Source organism: Plutella xylostella, chromosome 27 (assembly GCF_932276165.1).
Source record: "Plutella xylostella chromosome 27, ilPluXylo3.1, whole genome shotgun sequence".
Lineage (NCBI taxonomy): Eukaryota > Metazoa > Arthropoda > Insecta > Lepidoptera > Plutellidae > Plutella > Plutella xylostella.
This window is the reverse complement of record NC_064007.1, coordinates 7,260,517-7,285,087: the sequence shown is the minus strand read 5'-3', so window position 1 is coordinate 7,285,087 and position 24,571 is coordinate 7,260,517. Positions and strand designations below refer to the sequence as shown.

General features: G+C 41.5%; 2 protein-coding genes across 2 annotated transcripts in view; one reads left to right on the top strand and one right to left on the bottom strand.

The window, feature by feature from the left end:
* LOC125490748 (trypsin CFT-1-like) overlaps positions 1-24,571 on the top strand; it is a 303,958-nt gene that overhangs the window by 85,292 nt on the left and 194,095 nt on the right. The gene's annotated exons all lie outside the window — the stretch shown is intronic.
* LOC105391645 (trypsin CFT-1) lies at positions 15,280-18,041 on the bottom strand. Its single transcript, XM_048631020.1, has 5 exons — positions 17,925-18,041; positions 17,148-17,460; positions 16,304-16,439; positions 15,918-16,069; positions 15,280-15,624 (listed from the first exon to the last, which is right to left on the bottom strand). Exons 1-5 carry the CDS (start codon positions 18,011-18,013, stop codon positions 15,526-15,528), a joined length of 789 nt encoding a protein of 262 aa, XP_048486977.1. The 5' UTR covers positions 18,014-18,041; the 3' UTR covers positions 15,280-15,525.

Sequence of the window (24,571 nt, the reverse complement as noted above, 5' to 3'; positions counted from 1 at the left end):
GAATGTAGTTTCCTAAGTAAGAATTTATTATATTTCCTAAGTAAGAACTCACAACTCTTTCACTCACTATTGAAGTACTTCTATTTAGTCTAATTTACAAGTTCAGAATGTTTATTTTTCAAGCGTCGTCGTTACTGTAGAGACCGCCTGAGGGCAGATATAGAATTTCCCCTGTGGAGAATAAGATGTGAGCTGACACAAAATCTGTGTTCTGAGGGTTTGACAGTTAGTACAACTCAGACAACGCCATCTGTTTCTCCAAAAATGAAACGGCTCATTGCAAAGCTAGCGGTTATAGGGACGTCAATAGCTGCGTTTACCTTAAATAAAATTTCCTCAGCGGTTTTGTCAAAAAACATTGTGTAAGTACACATTTAAGTATACATACTTAATATAATAATGAAACAAAATTACTTTACCAATATTTTACTGTACCTACAGACCTTAGATTAACAATACTCTAAAAACTGCAACCCTTTTTATTTTTTGTATTTTTCATAATATTTAGTTTAATTAGATAGATAGATAGATAAAATACGCTTTATTTGCACACCAACAAAGAATCATATGAATAACAAATTGTAACTTAATTAGGGTACAAAAGGCGGTCTTATCACTAAAACTTATCTTATAATTAAAAATATGTTTTCATTTTTTTTTCATTTTACAATATACGAATACGAACAAGATGGGGCAAAACCACCAGTAACTGTCATATTAAGCGGAATTGCGCATATATCAATCCATAACTTTTTGATTTTGTTTTTTTTTTTTAAACTGTTTTCATAAAGAGATTAAGAAATATAAAGGCTTTTGAGGCTTAATACAATGATAAACTTATTTGTTTTGGTTTAGTCCAGAATACTTAACAAAAAAAAACCTTTTATTTCCAGTAACTGTCACATAAAATCTAGTTACCGACAGAGTTCAATCCAATAACTGTCACCCTGTTTAGATTGTCTTTAAATATAGAATCTTGTCTTCAATAACCCGAAAACTGTACTTAAAGTAAAGGCAGATAATACTTGAATAAATACACATTTAAATATATATATTTTTATTAATAAACAGAACAAAATTGCAACTTTATACCCAAACAAAACATAAACATTTCTAAAGTTGTAACAACTTGGCATTTTTCAAACGTTTCTTATTATCCGTATTTAGTTGTTGCTTCTTCTGTTCTTTTTCTTTGATTATTTGCAGGTATCCGAAGTTAACGCATATGGAACTCTTTCTGTTTGCCTTTTACCCTTTCTTTAAGGCAAAGAGGGCCACATCTTTCTCTTTAAATAATCAGACAGCGATTCATTTGATCATTCTAATGTCATTGGTAACGCCGCTAAGCCGGAGTCCCTTCGATAGAAAAAAAAATAAAAGAAACTACAGCAAGGTGTCTCACCGAGGGAAAGGGTTGATGAAGTGTCGTGCACCTACCTGGACGCTGGAGGCAGTTCAGGAGACCAGGAAAAGGCGGCCGGCTTCCAGACCCTCGCCTGGCGCCACGTGCTCGATCGATCAGAGATCAGAGCAATCCAAAGCACTGCAGCACTCAACACACACACACTGATATTCTTCGGTTAGCGGTTCACCACGAATAAAGAAGAAGCGGAAGACTTTAGCAACTAGCCAATCGTCTATTTTGAAAATAAGTTCAATCGCGAATAACTTAGCGCGACGGCGGCCATGAATTCGTTTTCGGAACTGATTGTCTGTGGGTGGCGCAGACAGTGTTGCCACACGTAGCGTTGCGGTGCACGACATAAGCGGAAAATAGGGAAAAGGATTTTAGGATCGAAACCTTGCGAAAATTATGAAAGTAAATATATTAAAAGATAGGTGGCGACACCATTTCCTCCCCCCTTAAAGGGTCACCTTTAAAAACATTCATAAGTGAAACGAGACAAAATTATAGCCTAGCTAATGCGGTAACTAAAACTAATTATAAACTACAGCGGTAGATACTAATGTATTGTTTATTGTGACGGGAGCGGACATAAACGTACAACCGGGCGAGCGTATGTGCCCCTAGCAGTCCTTACAGTAACTACCCGCGTTACTCCATCCCTTGAAGGATGAACTTTGTCGACAATCGCCAATGGCCACGAAAGCGGAGGCGCGTTATCATCTATGATAACTACAACTGTTCCAGGTATAATAGCAGAGGATGGAACATTCCATTTCTGTCGAGTCTGCAAGCCATGTAAGTATTCCACTCTCCATCTCCTCCAAAAGGATTGTACGAGTTTATCGAGCAACGAGTGCCTATGAAGTAGGCTAAGGCTCCCCCAGTGATTTGGAACAAATCTTATTGTTTAAATACAGGGTGTCTTATTTTGAGTATGCGTCAATTTATATAACGTTAAAAGTTACATATCTCTAAATAGATGTTTAATTTGTATAAGGTAAGTTAGGTACATATAAAAGGTAAATAAGTTCATAGCCGAAACACAACGATTATTAACTACTTAAGTCAATATAATTATATAACTACTAACACTAAAAGTACACTAGAGACAATGAACAAAAGGCTTACAATACTTACTGAAGGAATAGTCACTTCTTATTAGCTGGGTAGGTAAGTGGTAAGAATATAAACCAAACTAAGTTACAATATTATGGAGTAAGTAGTTACTTAGGATCTGAAACATTTTTATTCTTAATTAGCTTATTGTTTAAGTACATACTATATCTACTATAACTACGTACAAACTATATGTAATATTGTTATTACTTATTATTCATAGCCGTATCTATTTACTGGTCTGCGCGTGCGCGTTGGTCTGTTATTTGCGATGGGCTCCGGGGTGGCTGCAGCGGCGCGCTCGGGCGGCGGGGGCGTCCCGCGCGCTGACTGTGACGTCATGTTAGGTCCCGCTAGACTTGGTACGTCACACACTTCAATAAACTCGTTATTCTCACTCCCCTCCCCATCTATTAGTATCCCGCCTAAATTGAGATCATTACGGACAATATGGTCAACGTGTTTTCTAAATATTTTGCCGTTTACGTCTATTTTATAAGAAACCGGTCCTGTGCGTTGCGAAACGACACCATTCATCCAGAATGATTTATTATTTTGAAACGCTTTGAACATTACGTTGTCCCCTACTTCAAACGATCTTAGATGGCCTCCCCTGAGCTCCACCTGCTTGCGCTGTCGCTCCCGGACGGCGTCGGCCAGGCAGGGCCGCAGCAGGTGCAGCGGGGTGCGCAGCTCGCGGCCCAGCAGCAGCTCCGCCGGCGAGCGCCCGGTCGCACTGTGTGGGGTCGATCTATACATTAAAAGATATCTGTCTAGGGCCAAATCTAAATTTTCACGCTCGAAAATAGCCTTTTTCAGACATGTTTTAATAATTTTCACCGCACTTTCGGCTGCCCCATTGCTACTAGGCTTGTACGGACTCACTAAAATATGCTTAATACCACAGCTACTCATAAAATTCCTAAACTCTGTACTCCCGAAGGGCGGGCCGTTGTCGGTTACGGCTTCCCGGGGAAAACCAAGTCTCGCAAACACGTTGCGTAGATTCTCGATTGTACTCTGAGCCGAAGTACTCTTCACTCTATAGGCCTCTAGCCATTTTGAATGCGCGTCAACCAACACCAAGTAATAAATGGTGTTACCTGACAATGAGAAGAAATCGAGATGAAGGCGAAACCACGGTTCCTGTGGCCAGGCGCGGCGCGGGGCGCGGGGCGCAGGCTCTGGCACGTGGCGCACGCGCGGCACTCGCGCTCGATGCCGGCGTCCACGCCCGGCCAGTACACGAAGCCCCTCGCCAGCGCCTTCATCTGCACCATGCCCTGGTGCGTGGCGTGCAGCCGCTGCAGCACGCGGTGGCCGTACAGCAGGCAGCCACCTTCTATACTCAAATATTGTTTTATGCTGTAAAACGGTTTCAATTCCGTGTCCGTGCAATATTGCCAGTTTGTCCTAATCGCATGTACGACCCGTTGTAGTAGCAAATCTTTGGCTGTGGACTTCGCTACCGCCCTGTGGTCTATCGGTGAGTCCGTTGTAATAAAATTCAGATACGACTCCGTACGTGAATGTTTAATGTCCTCGACTACGGGTATGCGCGATAAACTATCGGCTACACAATTTTGTTTCGATGAGATACACTTGATTTTGTAATCATATGCGCTTAATATCACCGCCCACCTCTGTAGACGGCTCGCCGCCATCGACGGAATCCCTTTGTTCTCACTAAATATGGACGCAAGTGGCTTACAGTCAGTTACAAGCGTAAAATGTCTGCCGTACAAATTAATAATCATGAAACTTTGTGACTGCGAATATGACCGCCAAGCCCTCCCGACAGATCTGCGCGTAATTCTTTTCGGCGGCGCTGAGCGTGCGCGAGGCGTGCAGCACGGGCCGCTCGGCGCCCTCGCGCGTGCGCTGTGCTAGCACGGCCGACACGCCATACGGCGACGCGTCGCACGTCACCACCGTCTCCAGCTCCGGGTCAAAATGTGCGAGGACTGGAGCGTTTAATAAACGTTTCTTGATTTCTTTAAATGCCGTTTCGCATTCTTTACTCCACTCGTACTTTTGTTTCTTATTTAAAAGCTCATATAACGGATTCAGAACATCGCTCAAATTTACAACGAACTTCCCGTAATAGTTGATAAGGCCCAGGAAGGCCCTCAGTTCCGCTATATTCCCCGGCGCGGGGGTATTGTTAATCGCGTCAATCTTAGTCGCCTCGGTTCTCAACCCGCTCGCATCGATCACGTACCCAAGATAAGATATCGACTTATTAAAGAAGCTACACTTTTTCGGTTCGACTCTCAATCCACTTTCTGACAAAATCCTAAAAACTTCCATAAGTCTGCATAGATGATCATCATCATCATCACCGGTGATGACCACGTCATCTAAATAAATAGCTACATATGGTATACGAAATAATTTTTCCATAATTCTTTGAAATTTAGACGGCGCGCACTTCACTCCGAACGGTAGTCTATTGTACGTAAACATTCCGCGATGAGTCACGATCGTGCAATAAGTTTTAGATTTTTCATTCAGTAATAGTTGTTGGTACGCCCGCGACAAATCTATTTTACCATATCATGAACACGTCCTCAATTCGCGGGATTGGGTATTTGTCCTCGACCAGAACCGGATTAACCGTCAGCTTGTAATCACCACAGAGGCGGACCTCGCCCGACCTCTTAATGACCGGCACGATGGGAGTGCCCCACTCACTCCACTCGACCGGCGAGATGATGCCCTCGCGCTGCAGCCGCGCCAGCTCGGCCTCCACGGCCGGCCGCAGCGCGTACGGCACCGAGCGCGCGCGCAGCCACACCGGCGCCGCGCCCTCCACCAACTCTAACGCAATTACACCCTTATTGAATGCGCCTATCCCCGGAGCAAACACATTAGGAAATTTTTGGATCAGCTGTTCGCGAATATTACATTTGTTTATGTTAGTGACCTTGCCCTTCGCAATGCTACTCTTATCTAAGTTGTTTACGCAAGGAAATTGAATTTTAAATGCGCGCATCCAGTTTCGTCCGAGCAAAGATGGGCTAGTACAGTTATCTATAACGATTAGATTTAAATTATCCACTCGGTTACCATTGAACATTACAGAGCAAGTAAATTCACCTTTAGGTTTGACACTTTGTCCACTATACATTTTAAGATTCGCAGTACAAGGAAGCAATTTGTAGTTCTTGAAATACAAATTATAAGTTTTTAATGATATAATACTCACAGCTGATCCCGTGTCGCCCTCCATTAATAAATCTTTACCATTAATGTTCACCTTAATGTTCCAATGGTCATCGTCAGCCTCAGAATCGCTCAGCTGATACACTTCCCGCTCCGAGTCAGAGGCGGACGCGGAGGCCTCCTCATAGACCTCGACGTCATCACCAATCACGTGATGCACCGTTGCATCTTTACGATATTTGCACATTTTCGCGATGTGACCTCGGTCACCACATACGTAACACTCAACACTCATAAAAGGACACTTGTCGGCCATATGATCCTGACCACACCGATAGCAACGCCTCGCAGACGAAGTCGGTGCGCGGCGCCTCCACGCGCCCCGTGATTCCCGTGATGCAGCAGTGCGCGGGGCGCGGGGCGCCGCCTCGCCGCGCCGCCTGCCGCCGCCGTCGCCGCCGCCCCAGCGGCCGCCACGTGCTCGCCGCTCCACCGCGTACACGTGGTCTCCCGGCTGCCCCGGCCGCCCCCCGAGCGCGCCGGAGCTCGATGCTGCTGCAGAGTCTCGTACTGCCGCCTCCAACGACAGCGCCATCTCAATGGCTGAATCGAACGTCAGGTTACTTTCCGTGAGGAATCGCTGTCTGATGCGATCGCTGTGTAGCCCGAATACGAACTGATCGCGAAGATTCTCGTTCAGGTTCTTCGCGTCGAAATTACACGGCTTACTCAGCTTCTTCAGTTGGGCCAGATATTCTGTGACTGACTGGTTTTCGTTTTGTCGGCTGGCTCTAAAAATCATTCGCTCCGCGATAACGGATCGTTTTGGCGATAGGTGATCTTGTACTAATGATACAATTGTTTCAAATTCCACTTGTTCCGGCTCTTTTGGATAACATAAATCGATTATTAAATCTAAAGTTTCCGTGCCAACAACCGCCACCAAATAAATTGAGTACTGTGCCTTTTTAACATTTTGTATGTCAAACCACGCCTTAAGTCGACTAACGTACGTTGACCATCGGTCCACACTTGGTCGAAATTCCTGCAACCCGCCCATATTTGGCCTTTGTCCCTCACTTTTATCTTCACCCGCTTTTCTAGTGTCCGGCATTAGCACAAAAACAACACACAATTAAATAAATAACGCGTTTTACGGCTCGTTCGTCGCCAGATGTTATGTCTACGTGCGCAATGAAAGACGTTCGATTCGATACTGATAATTTATTATAGAACTATAATGCGGGTACACAACAGTCGTCATGCACTTCAGCCGCGGGCAACGAAAGTAAAGGCGCGGTGTGAAGAAAATATTGTATTATCAGGTTAACCGCGTGATCATCACGAGGCAGAAGTATCGGGTGTTGATTATCGAAATCTAAATCGGAATTGGAGAGTCGGCCGCCAACTCGGATTAGGTCGTTGTGTAAAAACGGTCTTAATTTATTAAGCACCGGGGAAACAGGCAAGTCATTTTTAATATTTAATAACTCATCTTTAAAATGTTTGTTTTGGAGTATTTGCAGCAATTTTGTTTCTGCGTACTCCAAGTCAGTAGCGGTAATACACGTAGGTTCGCGGCGTGGTAATAGTTTTAAAACCCTACATATATAAACGATTATTCGCAGGAGTTTGGTCCATGACGAGGAACGAGAAGCAGCGGGGTAAATACTACACTCGTCAGCAGGTGTCAAAACAGCGTGAACTAGGTTCCTTTGCTCGGGAACGACGTCTAAAGTGGAATCGTTAACTTCATCAAAGGAAGGCCACTGTGAAGCATTCGATGCTAGCCAGGACGGCCCGTTAAACCACAGCGGATGGGCTTTCAGTTTAGAGGGGTCGACGCCGCGTGACAGGCAGTCGGCCGGGTTGTCTGTCCCCGCGACGTGATGAAAGTTTTCAGCGGATACATTTTCATTTATTTTAATAACACGGTTGGCAACAAATGTTTGCCAACGGTGAGGCGAATTTTTTATCCAATAAAGCGCAACCTTGGAATCTGTGTAGGCGCGGACCCTAATTGGAATGCGGGAATTATACGAGCTCCATACGAGCGATCGTATGGGGCGGGGTGGGTGCTATCTTGGACTTCGCGCAGAGAAGGCGGACCACATTACCCGACGGAGAAGCGACGTGCACGTACACAACGCCGCCTTGCGCCTGCTCACTAGCATATCTGCGAACCCTACCAAGGTCATCTCGCAACCAGTCGCGACGCTGAGACAACGAGGGATTTTTATCTCATTAAGCGCCGGCAGTTCGCGACAAAATTGTCGCCAAAGCCTTACTACCTGGTCGGGCGGGACTTCGTCCCAATCCACCTTCAGCTGCCATAGTTTCTTAATTAATAACTTAGCTACCAATACAGTTGGCGCGACGAAACCCATTCTGTCCCAAAGTCGGGCGATCGTTGACATTATGGTGCGTTTGGTACACACTGAGTCCAAATCAGGAGGGTCGATTTTAAAATAAAAGTCGTCATTATCAGTAGACCAACCGAGTCCTAATATTTTATGCTCTGTAGCCTTGTCGAATTCAACCTCAGTAGGTATCTTGTGCGAAGCGGGCAACTCATTGAGTGCGTATTGTGAATTACTGTTCCATTTAACAAGATCCCACTGGGCACCCTTGAACATTTGAATCAGCTGTTTTGCTGCGTCCACCGCCTCCTGTTCTGTATCAACAGAAAAGGCGATATCGTCCATATACAGGCAGGACGGGACGATCTCCGCCGCGCGGGGATACTCGGCGCCGTCATCGTCGACGAGCTGCTGCACAGTGCGGAGCGCGTGGAAGGGACTTGACTTTAAACCGAAACATACTCTATTAAATTGATATAGAACCAGAGGATCGTTTGGATTAAAACGATATAAAATTCTCTGATAGCGTCTATCAGATTCGCGAAGCATAATCTGCAGAAACATCTGTTTGCAATCAGCGGTCATCGCTACAGCGTGTAGGCGAAAATTTAAAATAATTTTAAACAAGTCCCCTTGTAAATTTGGCCCACTGTGCAGCACCTCGTTTAGCGAGACACCGGATGAAGTCTTGCAACTTGCATCTAACACGGGGCGCAGCTTCGTGGTGGACTTGTCCTCGCGAAGGACACCATGGTGCGGGATTATATAGCTCGGGGACAAATCGTCCGATGACGCCTGCGGGGGAACGGTCAGTGGCTCCACATAACCTTTGGAAATATAGTCCTTAATGACGTCATCGTAAGCGGCACGAAGCTCGGGAGAAGCCTCGAGCTTCTTCTCCAAACACAAAAAACGTTTGCGAGCAATGTTATAGGAGTCCCCAAGTAAAAACACGTCTTTATCAAACGGGAGAGCTACAGTGTAACGGCCGGTCACGGGGTCACGTTCCGTAGTCGAGCGGTAAAAATGTTCACATTCAACATCCGTGGGGTGCTGAACGGGCGAGCCGGGGACTTCTTCCAGTTCCCAGAAGCGGGTAATTAAATGATCCATAGGCTGCTGTGGCACTATGGCGCAGCATGACGTCACGCATGCTGGGCGGGCGGCGAGCGCAGGCACGACTCCCATGAGTACGTAGCCTAGCACTGTATGAATAGCGGGCTGCCCCGATGGTCCACTGGAGACCACGTCGTCGGGAAGAATCAAATGCGGAAACAGCGAAGCACCAATCAAAACATCAATTTTGTTGGGCGTAGCGAAATGGTCGTCTGCCAATGCTATTTTATTAAGATATTGCAGGGCGGTGGAGTCGACATAAGCGGTAGGTAAGTTGTCAGTAATCTTATCAACAACTAAAGAATTGATTTTGTATTTTATGTTATTATTAAAGCGCGAGAAAAACTGTAAGTCTACTGTCCCGTGGGATGCCCTCTCCGTTCCCCCGAAGCCCCTCACAGTAGTACGTTGAATGGTATTCTGCCGTAACCCCAAACGATCACAACATTCGCTGGTAATGAAGTGACTTTGCGATGCAGAATCCAGCAAAACCCTTACAAATTGTTTATTACCCTTACTATCGTACGTAGCTACCATAGCGGTAGCGAGCAAAACAGTAGTAGGCGTATTACATTGCGGCGTACTACTTTGAGCGGCAGCGGCATTAAGCACGCAAGGACGCGGAGCAGCAATGACCGTCGAACACAACGCGACGTCCGCTTGCGCGGGAACGGATGATTTCGCATCAGCTGGCTGTGACGTAAGCGATGCACCGCCGCCGCCGCCGCCACCAACCGAGTCAATGACCGCGGCGCGCGGTGGCACAGTGGTTAAGTTCTGTAAAGCGGGTGACGGATTCGACTCTCGATTAAAATGTAATAGCGAGTGGTGTTTTTGTTTACACACTCGGCATCCCGAAGCGGACTGACAGGAAGCAATCTTATGCTTCGTACTTAGGCAATTTATACAGCCATTTAAATTCTTCGCGGCTTGAAAACGCTCGTGAGGAGACATTTTATGGAATTCGGGACATTTGAACAAATGATGATGTACAATGTTTGTACATAAGCACTTGTGAGCGGAATTAGAGTCGACGGTACTAACGTACGCATTGTAGTGAGGCGGCGGGCTTTTGTTATTAGATCTAGGGCGAACGGCCGATCGTGATGCTGATGCAGCGCCACCACCGGCGGCCGCAGTGGTCGGTGCGCGCTGTAATATTTTATTTTGATTATCCAAGAACTCAACGAGCTTATCAAAGGTTGGAATTTCAGACTGATTATTATTACTATACTCAAAAGTACGCACGGTATCAGGATCTAATTTAGTTAAGGCAGTTTGCAAAAATATGAAGTCTTGTAAGTCTGTTAACTTTAGATTCTTTAGGGCGCGTACTGCGTTAACAAATCGGTCATTAAAGAAATCCAAATTACTCGCAGAAATCGACGACAGCGGTTTGAATTCCATTAATTGTTGTAAATAGGTAGCTGCTAGCGTGCGCTTATCTTCATACCTATTTACTAGGGTATCAAATAACGTTTTATAATTTTCAGCGGAGGGCGTAATGCCCGCACAAGCGGCCTGGGCCTTGCCTGTTAATTTACCTAGCAAATAATGAAGTTTCTCATGATCTGAGAGGGACTTATTGTCGTGAATAGTAGATTTAAAATTGGCATAAAATAGTGGCCATTGGCGAATGTCACCATTAAAGCTCATCAACTCGATAGGCGGTAAATTAATTTTACTCTTTTGTGGAAAACAATCATTATTTTGGGTAGTTTTCGTGACTACGGTACATGACGCAACCAAGCGTTTTACGCGACAATACAGCTGTTCGAAAGAAACTAGCGATTTATAATCTGGCTTGGCAGTAGGGTCATTGGACATTAAACAGCTGTTGTACTGATCTAACACTTTTTGGAAATCTGAACGAATTGTATCTACATTAATACTCGCATCGAGAAAAGCTTCTCTCTCCTCGTTCCCTTTATTTATTTCGGTAGATAAATCAAACGCGTATTGTAAACACTCGAACAAAGCATTACGTTTTGCTTGCAGTGTCGCGAGTTCATAATTATGTTGCACCGAATCTTTTTCATTATGCGGTTTTGATGCTTTCGACATCGTGAAGTCGGAAAATAAAATGAAACAAACAAATTAAACAATCACAGGAATGTGGGTGTACAATTGGAATGATAACTTGATAACGCGATTGAATATGGCGCCGCGCCGGCGCGGCGGCGAGTGAATGTGAGTCTACCTTCTTATGCCTATTATTGCAGCAAGCGTAAAAATGCGTGACCTATTTAAGTACAGTAGCCCTAACTACTAATAGCGGGATAATACTTTATGTGTATTTGAAGCGAGATGATTATATGATTATTACGTTTTTGGAAAGCGTACAATGTATGTCGATAAAAAGCGGTTAGGTAAATAACCTATGCAGTGCGCCGCGTGCGCACTAGCTTAAGTTCACTTTTTGGCTTTGAAATAAGCTAAAAAGGGCGGTTTTCTCCTAATAGGTGACCTAATAGGGGCGGGGAAATAGTAATCGCGGGTCGAAGGACCACATGGTAACGCCGCTAAGCCGGAGTCCCTTCGATAGAAAAAAAAATAAAAGAAACTACAGCAAGGTGTCTCACCGAGGGAAAGGGTTGATGAAGTGTCGTGCACCTACCTGGACGCTGGAGGCAGTTCAGGAGACCAGGAAAAGGCGGCCGGCTTCCAGACCCTCGCCTGGCGCCACGTGCTCGATCGATCAGAGATCAGAGCAATCCAAAGCACTGCAACACTCAACACACACACTGATATTCTTCGGTTAGCGGTTCACCACGAATAAAGAAGAAGCGGAAGACTTTAGCAACTAGCCAATCGTCTATTTTGAAAATAAGTTCAATCGCGAATAACTTAGCGCGACGGCGGCCATGAATTCGTTTTCGGAACTGATTGTCTGTGGGTGGCGCAGACAGTGTTGCCACACGTAGCGTTGCGGTGCACGACATAAGCGGAAAATAGGGAAAAGGATTTTAGGATCGAAACCTTGCGAAAATTATGAAAGTAAATATATTAAAAGATAGGTGGCGCGGTGGTAGCTCAGTCGGGTGAACGCCCGCTTCTCAATCAAGAGATGCGGGTTCGAATCCCGGCGCTGACATGTACCAATGAGTTCTTTTAACTTAAGTACAATGTATACCATCGCTCTTACGGTGAAGGAAAACATCGTGAGGAAACCTGCATATCTAGATCTAGCACATCTAGATATGTGAACCCACCAACCCGCAGTGGACCAGCGTGGTGGGAAATGGTCCAAGCTTAGGAAGGCAGTTTAGACCTTGGGGATATGCACAAAGGTTCCACTCGAGAGAGCCAGGTGCAGGTACTTACACCCCCACAGAGAATAGAATAGAATAGAATAGAATAGAATAGGTGGCGACACCAGTCATATTCAGAAATACAGGCACTGGCATTCGTAACTCCTTCAGCAGTTCTTTGCGTAAGAAGTGGATGACGTTTCAAAAATCAGGCCAACCATTTAATTCATGGTCATCATCAGCCAATAATCATCCACTGCTGGACATAGGCCTCTCATAAGGAGCGCTACAATACTCGGTCCTCGGCCTTCCTCATCCAACCACTACCCGCCACCCGCCTAAGGTCGTCAGTCCAGCGGGTAGGAGGGCGTCTCACGCTGCGTTTGCCTGTTCGTTGGCCCTACTCGAGAACTCGTCTACCCCAACGGTTATCGGTTCTTAGGCAGATATGACCAGCCCACTGCCACTTCAGCTTGCATATTTTGACAGCTATGTCAGTAACCTTAATCCTCTGACGGATAACCTCGTTTCTGATACGATCCACCAGAGAAACCCCAAGCATAGCTCTCTTCATAGCACGCTGAGCGACTTTAAATCGGTGGACCAGTCCTACCGTCAGTGTCCACGTCTCTGCACCATACGTCATCACTGGCCGCCTTCCTGGTCGTCCATTTGTAAATACAAATGGACGTCCAGGAACTTTTAACTTCCGCTGAAGAACAAGATCTGGTCAACTACATTATAAGTCTGAGTAAAGACGCCTTCCTGGTCGTATTTAAAAAAGTATCTGGTCCTGACTTAAACTTTGTATCCGGATGTTTTATTGTGTATGTTATACTGGTTCTAGGCACCCCAAACGTTTTAGCTGCAAGCGATATGGATCACTGCTTGTTTTGGACAAATTGCACGGCTTTTTCGAAGCTCTCCTTTGGATATTATCGCTTCTTCATACTTATGAATCCTGGAAAAAGTTATCCCATTTACACATTTACCAGTAACCGTCAGGTCCAAGTTCCGGTAACTGTCAACCCATGACAGTTATTGGAAAACGTAGTGATATTTACATATGATTTTGACAAACAATTCTACACCTAATAACCTATAACTTAAAATTGTTTTTTCATCTAAATAGCAAGGTCTTCAATTTTACCAATAACTGACAGGGGGTGAAAGTTATTGGTAATAAGCAATATTTCATTCCATTATCTAGCAACCCAATTTAAAACTAGATCCGGACAAAAACTTTATATGCTCTATGTAGGCAATTTAGGTATATGGGGGTATAGCTGAACACAAAAGAGAGAGATTAATGTTTTTGGAACTAAACAGATTTAAACCTGGCAATAAAAAAAAACTTGTGATTTGTGGTCTGTTTCTATGGTTTGAATGTCAAACTCGCCCTGTTCCTGTATAAACAAATCGAATTTTGCTTAATTTTGGAGTTTTGTGGATTGTTGAGTTTGTTCACGAGGTGAAAATGAATAAAACCATTCGCAGCGAAGCTAGACAGATGATTTACAGCGTTTACCTACGATGTTTGGCGGAGAATGAGGCTGGAGAAGTATTAGTCAATATATACGATGTTTATGAAAGAGCAGCGTATTATACTGGTGAGTAGGTACTTAATTTCTAACCATTAACATACATTGCTTATATTTCTTGTAAAAAAGTACTATTTTGATGTAATAGAATGCCTTTCAATGTGTATTTGTTATTCTTATAGAGGTTAGAAAATACTAGTGTCAAACGTTACATGACAATCAGGGTCTGGATGCTAATGTTGTTAAAACATCAGGTCTAGATACTTTTTTACTAACCCCCGACTCAAAAAGGGTATCGATAAGGTTTACAGCTGTAGGTGTCTATGTGTGTCGGTCTCTCCGTGTTAGTGTTAGAGTACCTATTGTAAAAATATGTGTAAGAATATGTAAGAGTCGGTATAAATTCCCCAGACATAATAATTTGCAAGTCGCTGCTTTTCTGAGCAATTAAATAATTTGTTGCAGGAAAATCGGTAAACACAGTTTTAGAAGAATTGACGGGGCACATTTGAACTTTTTCCTGAGCAAGAAAAAACTGTAATAAAATATCGATGTGTGATACTATCACTTTTCTCCTATAGTAATTACATAATGGGATAACCAACACGTGTTTCAGTGCAACAAAACATTATGAAATACACAATGAAATAAAAGTTACAGTTGATTTGATTTAATGAAATTCATTCAAGACTGCCCCCCTCTCCCCTACTAATTTCTTCTCTTAACATAAACCTCCCCAAAAAGTGGCATTTTATAATTAATAAATATTTGAAACATTTCTCGTTTTGATTTTTTCTGCTAAAGTATCGTGATACTTTTGTCCGTTTTCTATACTTTAATAGTGTGGCCACTTTCTTAGATTGCCATGCCCTCAATGATTGTCTACTCTTTTATGTTCAGCTATAGTTCTTTTGTCTGTACCTAACAATATACGAACAAGATGGAGTGTCAGTTCCCACTTCTACCACTAAGCTCTTATTTTGAATTTGTTCGATTAGAGGATTTGTGTATTTATTCATTGGTACAATGATTGTAATTGGGTTGAACTTAAAAAAATCGTTTTACATAAAGAAAATGCGGTCACTTTTTGCTTTGATTTTGTAAACACACCATCTCTTGTTCGTATATAATAATTGTATGTAAAATGAAAATGAAATGAAAAAAAATATGAAATGAAATATTTATATTAAGTAAAACTTATGAAATGAATTATCCAATAAAATATTGGTTGCAGTGTTTTGTATTGTTAATCTAAGGTCTGTACAATTAAATATTGGTAAAGTAATTTTGTTTCATTTTTATATTAAGAATGCCTATATGTATATATTTATTTATTTAACTCTTTATTGTACAAATATTACAATATATTGTGTGGACTTAATATAAATAACAATGTTTTTAACAAAACCACCGTGGAAATTTAAGGTAAACGCAGCTATTAACGGCCCTCTCAACCCCTAGCTTTGCAAGTGAAATCTAGGACACAACAAATATTAATTATCTAAAACGTTTTTAAAATTTTGAGAGTGATAAAACACCATCGGCGCGTACTTTAAATTAAAAATTAATCAGTTTTTGGAATATATTATCCATATTGAGGTGAGTAGCATCAGACTGGAGTTGGCGTCGGCCGCCGCGGCGGAGTTGTGGACCTGGTTTTGGCGTACCTGGAAATTTTAAAATTATATTAACATTGCCCGCGACGCACGTCCACTTTACCTATAAAAATGTTGTCTATTTAATATGTAAATCCAGGTTATTAACTTCCTACTTACCAACCTAATTTTATAAAATTTGCTTACACCATGGTAGTGTAACAAACATCACGTTTTAATATTAGGTACATAATAATATGATAAAAAAATATTTTTTTTTCTTTGTCTCTTTGAAGAATTAATAGAACTCTTTACGGGGTACTGGCCCAAGACTGTATCTTTCTATATTTAATTATTTTACTCACAGTGTTGTTGATCCAGACGGTGTAGCTAGAGACGCGTGTAAACATGTGAGGATAGAGGGAATCGCCGCATGTCATCCCAAACGAGGTCACCCCCACCACCACCCCGTTGTACACCAGGGGACCACCGGAGTCACCCCTGCAAGTGCCAGCTCCTGTATGGGACAAACTCTTATTGTTAGCCAAGATAGGTATGACGACTTGAAGAGTCTGGAAAATACCCAACGTGTGTGTACGGACACAATCTTTCTCACAAACACTCATGAATCCTGTGATTTCGAAGCGGGACGCTTTTTCATCAAAACTCAAACGCACTCAATAGAACTCGTCAAACGTCTCCATAAGTCGGTCCAGCCTGTCGTCTTCATAAGTCACATAAGCGAGCTTACCTCCAACACCAAGCAGCCCCGCACAGAGCATGGTGTCTGAGCCCGGAGCCCCCCACCGCGCGGCGCAGGTGTCTCGGTCCACCGTGCGCAGCCCCACGTGCCGCAAGCCGAGGGGGCTTGACTTGCTGCAGTTCGTCTACGGAGTATTACAGTAGTGGTACAGGAAGCCGACAGAAATGACTCAGGGGCTCATTGGGGTATCATGCATGCCAAACATGGGTTTATATCAGTTTATTATAAAATAAGATATTGGGTCATTATTAACCTATACAGGGTGTTGCAAAAAGGGTATACTAAGCCGAAACCTAAAGTTCAGTTGGATTGGACACTGCCTCAGAAGACCAGAGGGGAATATCGCCAAAATGGCGTTAGATTGGAATCCGCCGCAGGGCAGACGGCGCAAAGGGTGACCTGCAATAACTTGGAGGCGATCCATTCTCAGCGACCTCAATGCCGTCGGAATCTCCTGGGACGAAGCCAAAGAAAGAGCCCAGGACAGGAACGTCTGGAGAAGAACTGTGGAGGCCCTATGCTCCTCGTGGAGTTAGAGGAATTAATCATCAAGCCGAAACCTACATGTGCAGCATGTTATATCTAAACCCGAAACTGAAATCAGAATTAAAAAATTCGCAAAAAAAAATAATCATTTTCCATAGAAACTTTGTTGATCACGTGACTTTTTACTATGGAAAAGATTTTTTTTTTTCGCGAATTTCCAAATTCTGATTTCAGTTTCGGGCTTAGATATACCATGCTGCACATGTAGGTGTCGGCTTAGTATACCAATTTTGCAACACCCTGTAGATGCCGATAAAATCCGCAAGGTGAAGTGTTTGATACTCACATCAGTTCGTCCCCACCCGACAGCTACCACAGACGCGTTGTCCGGGACCACATACCCCCCCGGGGGGATGACGGCTGGCTGCACCGAGCTGCTCCGGTAGTTGCTCACACTGGTCGACAGCACCAACACTGCCACGTCGTTGTCTTTTTCGAATCTTCGAATCTTCGAATATTTGTAGTCCTCGTGGACCACGGTCTTGGACGTCGCATGCTCTGAGCCTTCGCGATCATTGTAGGTGGATCCGACGCGAATGACAACTTCAGATGCCCTCAAGATGGTAGTGCCAGTAACAGCTGTAGTGTCATTGATTTTTCTGGAAAGATTTTATAGGTATGGTGTACCTAGATCATTCACTGTATGAATTATCATGAACTGCAGTGGCGAAGGGTTCACACCTATAACACAATTCTCGTCGGCTTTAAATCTAGAAATTAATCTAAAAATGGCTAATGACGTCCGTTTCTGGCGGTATCTTCGGCAATTTCTATATTTCAGCCACCAGGGATTAGGAAGTCGGTCCTAAAAATTGGAATTATCATGATAACGAGGGGGGTGGCCTTGGCAGTTTTTGAAAACGCTTTCAAACGCAAGTTATGATTTTTTTTCCACTGGCTGCGCTAGTTCTGCGTATAATAGCGCCTTCAAGGCGCAGCGAAGCTCTTGGAGGCAGCTTGTAAATTAATGAAAGGAAAATATAGTGAGACGTTCGTGATAATTTGGAGAATGGCCGACCGCTAAATCGTAACTAAGTACTTACAAAATTTAGGAATTTATTACCGAAATAAGCAGTGTGCAGCGGTGAGCACGTGGTGCTGTGTGAGTATCACGCCCCCACAGAAACCCCCCAGCTGCCTCTGACCATGCATCTGCAAATACAGTGATAAAGTACGTTACAATGAGGGCTATATAATAACTAACCGCAAATTTAAAACAAGCTAAATAATAACATAAGGCTACGTCAAACAGTAAGCATTACTAGCGCGCGTCAGAGCGCTAACTTGACGCCGCGCTATGACGCCAAGATGTGTTGTACTACTATGGTAAACAGAGCGCCAGCGCTAGCGTTGCGTTGCGTATGACGCGCGCTAGGTCCTGGTTTGACAAAAAGAAAGGTAACTTCATAATTTTAATTTTTAGGACCTATGTCCTCCTCCTGGTGTTCCAGTTGAAATAAATAAAATAAAAAATAAAATAATTTAACAAGAGTTTTGCGGCCTTACCATCGAAACAGAAATACATGGTAAAAGTTTGCTGTCTATAAATTATAAATGATTATTTTTTAATTAAAAACTTATAAAATTGTACAATGTAGTGTTTTGTAATATTTGTACAACGAAAAAAAATTTTTATTATTATTCCGTGGAAGTTTAAAACCCTGAAAACTGACGTATCTACTTAATTAATTATACGTAATCAAATCATTAGTAAGTAAAGTCACATAATTTTGAAATGATCCGATAACTTACATCAGAACTCCCAACAAATAACTTTCATTATGGATATTGAATACCTTCATCATTTGAATTTCTAGAACATTTGAGAAGTATTTCTCGGACATACTGAGACGCACTGACCCTACCTACCTACGTCCCTGTTTGGTGTCGGTATTATAAAAATTTAAACTTTTCATTGCTCGCGTTGACAGCTTCCATAACTATGTCGGTGGGTCTGGCAAAGCAGCAGTACCATATAAAATGATCGTAAATGCGCCATGTAAGGGTATCTCCTGACGGTGGTGGGTTGTCCCCCGACGATCCTGTTGCCGGGGGTCGCGGGGAGCGCCGGGGGCTCCCTCACAGTCACCTTGTCCTCACAGCTCCCTGAAAACATAATTATATTCCTACACGTAGTCCATATTTTTTATGAGAAATGAAATTCCTGATCGCATAAAATGTATGGACCGCATAATAATAATAATATAATAATAATAATAATAATAATATATCTTTATTTCAGGTGTAAAAAGCCCATATCATATCCTAATTACATTTACATTTATAAAATTAAAATTAAAAGATAAGGATAAAATTGACATTCTTAAGGCAGGTGAGGTAGATAATACATACTTATAATGTTGAAAAATAATCTCACTCTTTTACTAGGTGTTGACTGTACCCTATCGTTAACAAAGAAATAGCAATTCTTCTACTTTTTAAATAAACATTGATTAAGTAACATTCTTTTGCCTTAGAAAATTGAAGGAGCTTCGTATAAAGTACCACATATACACATAGATATTATGTAGATTGTAACGTTTCGCCCTACCTCCTGCCTACTTAACTCCTACCTAATGGATTTACTAGAAGATATTTGAAACTACAACTTACTATTAACACTAGTTATCTACACTGGATTCTTCCCACAATGAAACAGTACTTTTATCAAAGATCTTCGAAAACCGCCAAAAGGAAGCTCAAGATTCAACTGAAAGTCTAGAAGGGAAAACAACCTAAGAAATAAACTGAAGACTTAAAAGTGAAACAAACACTACTTTAGCTTGGCCATGAAACATCCAGGGAACCCCTATGTTGTGTAGTGTAACCCAATAAACGAAAGCTAATGAATTTAATAAAACTATGAACGTGAATTGAATACAACCTTCCTAATTACCTGCCTAAAGTTATTGTATATTCACTACAACTTTTATTTGTATGATAACTACATATTTACAGGTAAGTGCCATTAATGAATTTGAATTTACATAAAGGTAAAAATAATGTTTTTTTTTTTTTTGTTGGTTTAAAAGGCAAGCCCCTCCATACGCTTTGTAGGCCTTGATCACTACAATCGATTGAATCAATATATAAGACTCAAAATAGATAAATAAGTAATAGCAAATATTCAATCGAAGCCTTCGTGGGACACAACCATGGACTTGGACATCCCTCCGCCAACGATCACTTCCCTTGCTCCTAACCTTATATATTTACATGTTTTATTTTTATTTCATGTAAATAAATCAACATGAATACATGTTGTCAAAGCTAAAGGGGACATATTTATAATCATAAACAAACTGAATATTAGAATAGACCAATGATTTATAGTATAGTAACTATATAAGTATGAATTTCATAATAGATAAGTAGGTACTTGACAAATGCATGACTCTAATTAATAGCCAAGTGGGAAGTGATTTATTCTTTTAAATTACTTAATTGAAAGGTTAATTATTATGAAATAGTTAATATTCTTTGATCTTATTGGAATATGTTCTGAATAGTTGTAGTAAATATATAAGATAACAAAATATCCTAGTTTTATTTATTTACATAAGAATATAAAGCTTTATCAAGAAAACAAATACTTCTGTTGGTTAGAATTTACATAACTTTCTGAAAATAAGGAAATTGGACAGGAATCTGATCTACCTTCAAGTTATTTGTATTTATTGAGCAATATAGGACCAGAAATGATTTAGTTTAAGTATCTAGAACCCTTATTTGTGGTATCTTGACACGTTTAGAGTGATTTTCTCCGTTAATCAATTCTATCCCTGATCTGGTACAAAAGCTTATTATATTCAAAATCAAATAATCTCCTCTGTAATATTAATAAGGATTATTGTGGTACAATAAACCAAAGTAAGTTAGAAAGACCATAGATTCTATAAACAGAAGCATTTGTTTACCTAATGAAAAATCAATAATTTAGACAAAGAACTATAGGACAAATTTGAGGTTATGTGAAAGTATTTTATCTGATAAAATTATTAAGTACTTTTGAAGTGATATTTATTGCAAGATATTATTTAGTTTATTATTTATGATGAAGTAACTACTCTCCCCACCCTAACCATGAAGTTACCTGCCTATTTGTGTCTAACCAGAAGGCCCTATTCTAATCTAAAATGTGTTGAATCAAAACTAGGGAATCAATCCCACATTTACATTTAATTGTGTGGTGTGTAATGTGTAGGTTTTCTCCGGGTGATTGGAGTGCACCTTGCCTAGCTAGCTAAATACTGAATGAGCGGGGTAGGTGACCCCTAGTGTACCTAAGCCCTATACCTGTGTGTTGGAAATTGCAGCCGTGGGTTAACGGTATGGCACCCGGGCGACTTGCAATCTCCGAATGTGTGTTATAAGTATATAAATATATATGTGATAAAGATCAAGTAATAGTCCAGATTTTTAAATCAAAGATCTATTCTTGAGGAGTGTATCCCTTCACGTTCTAGCAAAAGAGGGACCCTGGTTACTCCATAGCCAGGCCTAACTAACACTACCCGGGGGCCCTAAAACAAGACTTGGTTGAACGACACCGTTAGGTATCCGTCTTGCCACCTTACCATGAAGGATTTAGACTCTAGAGTACACGTTCCCCCAAAATGCTAAAGATCTAGTCGAAAGCCTTGGCAATCTAAAGATCTAATTAATAAAGTTTTCAAATTACGACAGTGCTAATCACTAAGGGATGTCCTTGCCATATACATTTACATATATGGACGAAAGCGCTTTCCCAAAGCAATACCACCATCGTACGTTGAAAACTAACAATAAACAAAATAAAAACTAAACCAACGCGGAAAAATCCCAACGTGTACCCGATCGCAAGAAAATTACTAATGGCCGCCGCCGCCTCTCGCATTCCCTTTTATACCTTCCTACTAGTCCTGTAAAACAAAATGGCGGACGCCCCGGAGCAGGGCCGGAGCAGGGCCGGCGCAGGGCCTACGCAGGGACGGTGCAGGGTCTACGCACGGTCGGCGCAGGATCTACGCAGGGGCGGTGCAGGATCTACGCAGGGGCGGTGCAGGGTCTACGCAGGATCGGTTCAGGGACGGTTCATGAAGTTAGCCGACTCCCTAAACAATTTCATAGACTACCTTTCACAGCAAAAATCTTTTTGAGAAATAAATGTCTTAAACCGTAAAATCCCTCGGGAAAACCCTTCCTAGCGCAACAAACCCTACGGGAGCCTCCTAACATAGTTTAAATTCATTATTTGCGGAATCATTAATGTTTCGGCATTGATGGAACATTACAAGATATCTACCCAATTGTACTCTACCATACTTAACTACCATAAATAACAACAGGATGGGACAGCTCTACTGTGCTCAGTGTGACAGGGTGTTCAAGACGAAGTTCGGACTTGCCAGCCACATAAGAGCACATAACAGAGTGTAGCAAGAGTCGCTGTTGTCGGATACGACGAAGAGGACATCATCATCATCAAATAATAAAGCTTACCATAGTAAAATAGCACAGTCATAATTAGTAACTTCATACTGAAAACCATAAGGCAGCGTTCCCACTACGCCGGACCGGCAGATCTGCCGAAAACCGGACACCGGACAGAGTGTTCACATTACATCGGATCCCGGAAGAAATTCAGACAGTCCTCAGTTGTTTCATTTTACATCCAGGGGCGAGGGGAGCACGAGCGGGGCGAGCGGGGGACAGATACCGGCACAAACTCGTTCACATTACTCCGGGCCCGGTCGTTCTACCGGCAATTCGTAGTGACAAAACGTTCGGTAGAAATGCCGGGCTCGGAAAAAATGCCGGACCCGGGATAATGTGAATAGCTTCATATAAATTGTACAGCCACTAGCTCTTCCGGCAGATTTACCGGCGCGGCAGATCTGCCGGTCCGGCGTAGTGGGAATGCTGCTTATCTTTCCTGTTTATTACTTGTCAAAAAGTAAGTAAAAATTGCGATGGCCAAGCCATGGCCATCGTAATTTTATTTGATGTAGCATTTTTACTTGTCTACTACGAAGCAATGAGGACGGATATATAAAAGTACAAGGTGTTGCAATAGTGGTAAATAATTATAGTAAAGGTGAAAATCTACAACTCCTTGTGTCTTGTCTATCCTTTTTAACACACTGCATTGCATGTCATACGCTACGTAAGTTCCTATGTATTGTACATACTGAACTGACATAGATACAGCGTAGAATGCGCCAGTGAAGTGACACTCCATCTTGTTTTTATATTGTTAATCTAAGGTATGTAGAGTAAAACATGGGAAATGTTGTTAAATTTTAAATTGTAATATAGTTAAGTACCTAGTTACTGAACAATGTTTTTTACAACACCGTCGTGTAATTTTTTTAAGGTAAATGTAGCTATTAATTTTACGCTAGGTACCTTTAGTTTTGCAAGAGAACTCTAGGGCACAACAAATGTGTAAAACGTTTCGTATATTTCTACGTACGTCTTTTAATAAACTTTATACGTACCTACATAGTTTTAATATACCAAATGGGGCCAAGGTCAAAAATCAAAAATCATAAGTTGTTAAAAATACATTTAATTTCAATAAAAGTCAAAATTTCGAAGTCATCAACATCATTAAGTTAAACTACCTAACAAAAGCTACACGGAATCAGTCTGAGTCACCCCTCTTCAGGTAACTACATAATCTACATATACCACTCCGGCAACATCCTATATGTATAATAGGAATAAAACCATATGAACGGAAATGAAAAACTTTCGTTAGTACCTATAATGCCACTTTTTAAATATAAATTTATAAAAATTATGTTAAATTACAAAACTTTAAATTATTTAATTAAAGTGTTTTCAAGAGGACGGACACAAATCTATGGAAGCTGGGACCAGCACCAATAGAAATGAGTGATACGTCGTTGAAAAGGTATTTTTTTTTGCAGAATATGAATAAGAGAAGCGACTCCTGATTTACTGTCCAATTAGAATAATCATACCTTGAAAGTGTTTATATTTTATTTCTGTAATTTTCATGTTTTTGTTATTTTTTGACATTCATTTTTTAATTTTTATTATTACAAATGATCATCATTCATTTTAATATTATTATATTTTATTATATCAATAAATAAAACCTGTTGAAAGTAATATCTCCCATTTTTAAAATACGTGTTCGATGTGTGACTCATCTTTATTGGACGTAGGTCCCAAAACGCCCATCCTCTTTTTAACACTCACACCCAGTTGCAGAAAGCTTCATTAAAATATCACTTTTGCTAAAGTGTCATTACGACGAATGATTCCATTATTTTAAAGTTGTTGGTGTTGCACAAAACTTTTTTAGACATAGAAAATTCTCCTTTAAGTAATGACCAGTTAAAAATATCTACTCTGTGCTCATTAGGAAATGAATGAACTAAGGAGTAGAAGTGAGTGAAGGAATGCGTTTTGATCATGCAAAAATCATAAAGTTTGGCATAAAATTACAATAATCAAAGAAATTCTACATTATTCTGAGATTTAATTCACCTATAACAAAACGCAAAATGAAATGTCAACAAATAAAAATAAACAAACAAACCTACCACCGCATCGTTTTTCTTTATAATTACAATTTTGTGTTACCTACTTAACTACATAACTGCAAAATTATGCTGATACTGGAAGATAAACAAGTGAAAAATGCAGGTGTTACCTGAAATAAACTGCGGAAGAAAACGCGTTATTCGTTACTGTTTT

Excerpts from the sequence above, each read along its gene's own strand:
- LOC105391645 (XM_048631020.1), bottom strand. The coding sequence starts at position 18,013 with ATGCATGGTCAGAGGCAGCTGGGGGGTTTCTGTGGGGGCGTGATACTC. Across the intron at positions 16,070-16,303 it reads GGGGCTGCTTGGTGTTGGAG|GAGCTGGCACTTGCAGGGGT; the intron begins GTAAGCTCGCTT and ends TGTCCCATACAG. Across the intron at positions 15,625-15,917 it reads CCGTCTGGATCAACAACACT|GTACGCCAAAACCAGGTCCA; the intron begins GTGAGTAAAATA and ends TAAAATTTCCAG.